Source organism: Glycine soja, chromosome 13 (genome assembly GCF_004193775.1).
Source record: "Glycine soja cultivar W05 chromosome 13, ASM419377v2, whole genome shotgun sequence".
Lineage (NCBI taxonomy): Eukaryota > Viridiplantae > Streptophyta > Magnoliopsida > Fabales > Fabaceae > Glycine > Glycine soja.
Window position 1 is genome coordinate 29,775,539 of NC_041014.1, and position 5,808 is coordinate 29,781,346.

Here is a 5,808-nt window from a genome sequence, read left to right on the forward strand (position 1 = left end):
CATGCTTTTATTCAAAATAATAGCTGAATGGTAGCAGCCTTTCATTTATTTCAGAAAATTATAAACGTCGACCCCCATTTTGGGTGGATTGGATAGGAGGGAAGAGAAAGATAGGGAGAAAAAATAAGTAAAAATGACTTATAAGTTGTAAGAGAATAAAATGTATGAATATCATTATTCTTTCGTCCATGCCCCCTCCCTATGAGAGTGTTACACCTATTAGAAGCTGAATGTAAGGGCTCCAGTCCCTATGAGAGTGTTTTGACTTTTCTACAAAAATAGGTAAAGATCCATAAAATGTATAATTTGAAAAGAATGCACCTAATATGTATGGTTATTCTTCAACAATACATAGGTTGGAGATATAATTGATGTAAAAAAATATTTTTTTATATTGATTATAATTATAACTAAAGTAAAACGTTATTTTTTATATCAATTATAATTGTAATCGATGTAAAAAAATCATTCATATTTCAGAAGTAGTTTTTAAACTACACTTTTTTTACTTAAATACTGTTTTATTTTTACCTATTTTCTTAAAAAAAAACCCTCTTATTTTAGTCTTCTCAACCCTCCACCTAAAGGAGGAAAAAAAATACCCAACACAATATGGGCCTCAATTACAACCCCAAATATGTAAACTAGCCTAAAATCCCTAATTAACTAATAAAGTAGCCTAATCTATAACTAACCCAAAATCAATAATATATAAAAAAAACAGTTTTGATTTTTTCAAGTCCAAAATCCATTATAAATTAATGAAAATGATTCTAATCTATTACAACCCGAAAAACTTGATTTGGTTTTCCACAATCTTAATAAAAATAATTAAATAGCTACTTTCTCTGTTTAGGCATGACAAATAATTTCAAACTCATCCTAACTTAAAAATACCAGTTTTGACTAGGAACAACCTGCACATGTACGGGCATTACTCGACCTTCTAAATGGATATAGGTACGAAAATGAGTATATAACTATATGTTCAATTATATTTTTTTAATTTTTTTAATATATATATATATTAAAAAATTATTGTTATACTTTTACTTTTTATAACTTCTAAAATGTAAATTAATTAGTTTAATAGTTAAATAATTTAAATTTTAATAATAATATATTATTTGAATTAAAATAATAAAAGCCGGTTGCATTTAATTAAACAAAACTGACCGTATAAAAATAAAGTGGCACAGTTGTTCAACCTTTCAAAAAGAGAAGGTAATACAAAATGTTGAATCAACTAAATTAGACTCTTCTAGTCTTTTGGATAGGTTTCACTACTTAATTTCTTCTCATTTCTATCCTATCAAATAATTCGTTTTCCCTTTTCAAAAGAAAAAAAAATAAACGTCATTAATCATTTTTATCTTTGAATGTGTAGGTGCATCGTTGCAACTTGCAAGCATAATATTCAGGGATAAAAATAATTATTTATTCAAAATATAATTTAATCTTCATCATTTTTTTCTTTTTTAATCGTTGCAAGTATAATATTACAATAAACACTTTAAAAAATAAGAAAGAAAGCATAAGCTAGAACAAACATAATAATAAGCATGATATTGATTAATAAGTATAATCTGTCTCTCTTGTTCTAAAATTTCTATTGTGATAACATTAGATAGTAACAAAATCAAGTTGACTCTCATTTTTTATAAGGATTAATTTAATGGTTATGCATTTTTGTTTGAGTTTCATATTTTGGATAAAGGACAGTCACATTAGAAATTTCAAAGCAATAAACATATTATGCTTATTAAATAATATTATTCTTATTATTATGTTTATTTTAACTTACTTGCTTTCCTATCTTTTTAAGTATTTATTATAATGTTATGCTTGCAACGATTAAAAAATGGGAAAAAGATGAAGATTAAATTATATTTTGGACAAATAATCATTTTCGTCCCAGAAGCTGAGTACGGTCCGTGCGCCATTTTTTCTTCTCTACCATGACGAATCAATTGATTTAATGTAGGAATGTGTCTTTCCTTTGTCCTTCCTCCCTATTTTTGCCCTATCACTAGTGGCTACTCCCGATCCAAGCACCCCTTTTCCATTCATAGAGAGATCCAATCGTCAAAATCAATAAAAAGGCCATCATAGACCAAGATCCAAATGGATCAATCTTGTTGGGAGGTACTGCCCAAGGAAAGGAAAATGTTACTTCCGGATCATGAATAATAAATAAAATGGAAACAAGATAAAATTGTATATCAAAACAACTTCTAGCATCACCCAAAGGATCGAAACCACATTCGTAGGCCGACAATTTTTTTGGATATATAGGTCCAATTATTGGAAGCAAAGGGAAAAGGAAGAGCGAGTAAAATCAAAGAAATTAGCACGCTGACAAATTCGTTTATGAATGTATTACGTAACTCCTTTCATTAATGATAACGGACGAAAATTAATATATGAATGAATTTTTCATATTTTTTTTTCACTTTTGAGAACTAAAATTTAAATTTTTATTTTTCGAAAACGAGTTTATTAGAACTCTACACATTTAAAACAAAAATGATTATTTATCAAAAAATAATAATTCATTTCTATTTCATCTTCCTTCCTCTCCTCCTCTATTTTTAATATATTAAGCACGCCATAAAAATAAAAATCTACTCATTTTCAATTTAATTACTCCTTTTATTTTCCTTCTTTTCACTCTATTTCTCTCATGTCACTTTCTCTCTTTATACAAACAAAGTGTAATAAGTGATTGGAATTAATCTGAATGTCGAAGGTTATATATTACTGACACTGGTTCCTTCCGTGCCAAAGAAACATGTTATGGTGCTGTCTACTTCACCTTTGTTATCTTCATTATTTTTTTTGACTTGACATCCAACGATTCATGTTAAAGATGCTGCTCAATTTGATATCGCCCATGATTGGTAGCCAGTTGTATAAATCTTATACTGTTACTCGTTGATTTCTTAAACCAATTGACAAGGAGTAAACATATCACACGCATAAAAAATGATTGGCAGCAAATAAAAAATGCCCAAAATATACTTACGTATAGCCTTTGTGATTTAACTTTTGGATTACAATCACTATGAACATAGACACATCATCGCTGGCTAATAACATCTACAATGAAAATTATTTAATGAATTGTTTAATAAAAAAAATATTATTTTAACATATTACATGTGATTTTCAATTGTTTAAAGTTAAAAATAGTTGCTTATTTAAATAATTATTGATTATGAACTACTTAATTTTATATTAAATATAAAAGAAAAAAATATAATATTTATGAATTAAACAACTTGTTCATAAAAATATCTATTGAAAAAAAAATTGAGTCGTGAAAGATTGAGTGACAAAAACTGACTTATTTATATCAATGTTATTGGAGATGCTATAGGGGAACAACAATATTTTTTTATGATTTTAACTAATTTTTATTTAACATATAATGACATAAATATGTATGCAGTAGTCCCTAACTACTTATTAAAACAACAATGCAATAATTTTTTAAAGACAACAGTAATGGAGTACTAAATTTGTTAAACTATGTAGCCTTTATGGGTCTTTATAGACTTTTATGTATTCTTTATTTTCGTTCAAAAGTAGTTTATTGTAATTGATTTAACTTATATAACACAAATCCTTTATAGTTGCCCTTGCTTTCATCTCTCTTGTCTCTTTTCAACTCTCCTAACAAACAAGATCGATCCGTATTAAATGGTTATCAAAGTTTAAAAAGTTGTAAGATTAATGACATGCAACTTATAACAATAATCCAACAAGTGAAGGAGACTCTTGCATGTCAGCCCTAAGTGTAACCTCATTGTCAAGGTATACTAAGTGCAAACCATTGATGGGTAAGCTTTGTTGAGGAATCAATTTCAAGAGGAAGCTAGAATACTGTAGATGATTGATGGTCTTTATGTCAATTTAGAAGGCGGGGGTGAGTCCAAAGCATTGTCTTGTACTCTTGTTATATCAGCCGTAGAACTAGTCTCTATCGGTCTCTTTCTTCGTGGGCATTGCCAGCAGGGCACACATTCTTAGATTTAGAACCAGAGGTTAATTTGGCGGTTTGGACTTGGGTAGGGTTTATATCATTGAGGTATTTGCCCTCAATGCTATGCAACACCTTATTTATAGCAGTTTTAGTCTGAGATTTTTAGCCCTTCAATTTAATATATGATCCACCTTGAGATCAGTGGGGATCATAATAATATCTTGGTTAAACATATAATAATTTAGTCTTTACACATGCCACAAGATTCTTATTTCAAATATTATATGTAAAAATTTATTAAATCGATTTTTATATGTGCAAACGTTCATTTTGATCCATGTCATCGTAATGATGTCTCTAACGACTATTAATCCCTTTGTGTGCTGTCAATTTGACTTTTATATATGTAATGTATTCTAATTCTTAATTTAATTTCTATAGGTATAACACATTTTTAAGTCCCTATAACAATTGAGAATGTACTACATATGTATAAGGAACAAATTGATAATGCACTACATGCATGAGAACTGAATTAAGAATGTTATATATATATATATATCAAACTAAAAATGTGTAAACGGGTTAACGATCAACATAAGACTGTTATAAATGGCGTCATGATGGTAAGGACCAAACTGATAATATTTGCATGTATAGAGATTAATTTAATAGTAATTTTTTCCGTATAAGGATCAACTTGAGAATTCATGACACGTATAGAGATTAAATTATGTGTTTAATCTGACATTTATTCCAACTTAACTGGAAGTTGAAGAATATATGCGGGCCTCGTGCGGAAAAATCCTATTCATAGATTCTTGCAGTGTTTGTTTCTTCGCAATACCACACGTACAAGATATACCCCTCAATTATTGATCAAATTGTCGAATGAACTTGTCTAATGGCCTAGCTAGCTAGATACTATGGTGGCTGGACCATTAAATGGCTCTGAACTCTTGGTCAGACTCAGAAAGTACATATATGATGTAATTAGAATAGGATAGCTATAAATTATGTCTGTCCTTTCTGTAACATGTTGCAATTTAGATAAGTAAATATTAAACTGAGTGACCCATTTGAGAGAAAATGAGAGAGATTAGTTGCTAATAGTAGTTTAACGTACACGTAACAAATTAAGAGGGGATTAATTAAGGAGTTGCTGTAGAATCAATGTGGCAGTACATTAGTCAGCATTGACCTTAATTACCTATGACTATGAAATTCCTAGCATTGATATTTGAGAAAATATCAGCCACCCCTCATCAAAGCTTTTATCACATTTGGGCCTTCATTTATGGAGCCAACATTATGTGGCCTCTGCATTTGAAAGACCTTATTAAGAAAGTCAAAGTACTACTATATGTTTATGTTGCAAGTAAAAACTACTATAGGTCGTCGTGATTTCTGAGTTGAAACGATGGGAAAACTCACTCAATGGTAGCTTGGAGCTACAAATGAGAAAAAACGTCATTCAATAGAATATGTTCTTGATATTATAATTATTATGTAAAATTGTAAATTTGATTTCTCTAGTTGTCATTGATTTCGATTTTAGTCCTTTTTTAAATTTATTCACGAATTTAGTCTTTCTTTTATATCTAATTACGCCATTTTGGTCTGTCAGTCTAAATTTAAACATTGATCGTTACAAATAAACGTTGATTGTCACATGTCATGTCCTGAATCATCCTTTAATGGGTGCGCCATTTTAATCATGTGATATTTTTTTTTTTTACCCTTACCCTAAAACCTTATCAAAAAATCACAATACATAATTAGGCGGATTTAGATGAAACTCTCAATCTTACTAACTTGGCACT

General features: G+C 29.1%; 1 protein-coding gene across 1 annotated transcript; it reads right to left on the bottom strand.

Annotated features, from left to right (window-relative positions):
• Positions 1–1,949: 1,949 nt before the first annotated feature.
• LOC114381770 (NADH-ubiquinone oxidoreductase chain 3) lies at positions 1,950–5,599 on the bottom strand. Its single transcript, XM_028340987.1, is given in 3 exon segments — positions 1,950–2,290; positions 2,292–2,355; positions 5,595–5,599. Coding segments are annotated over 3 exon segments (330 nt in total). The 3' UTR covers positions 1,950–2,029.
• Positions 5,600–5,808: the final 209 nt, after the last annotated feature.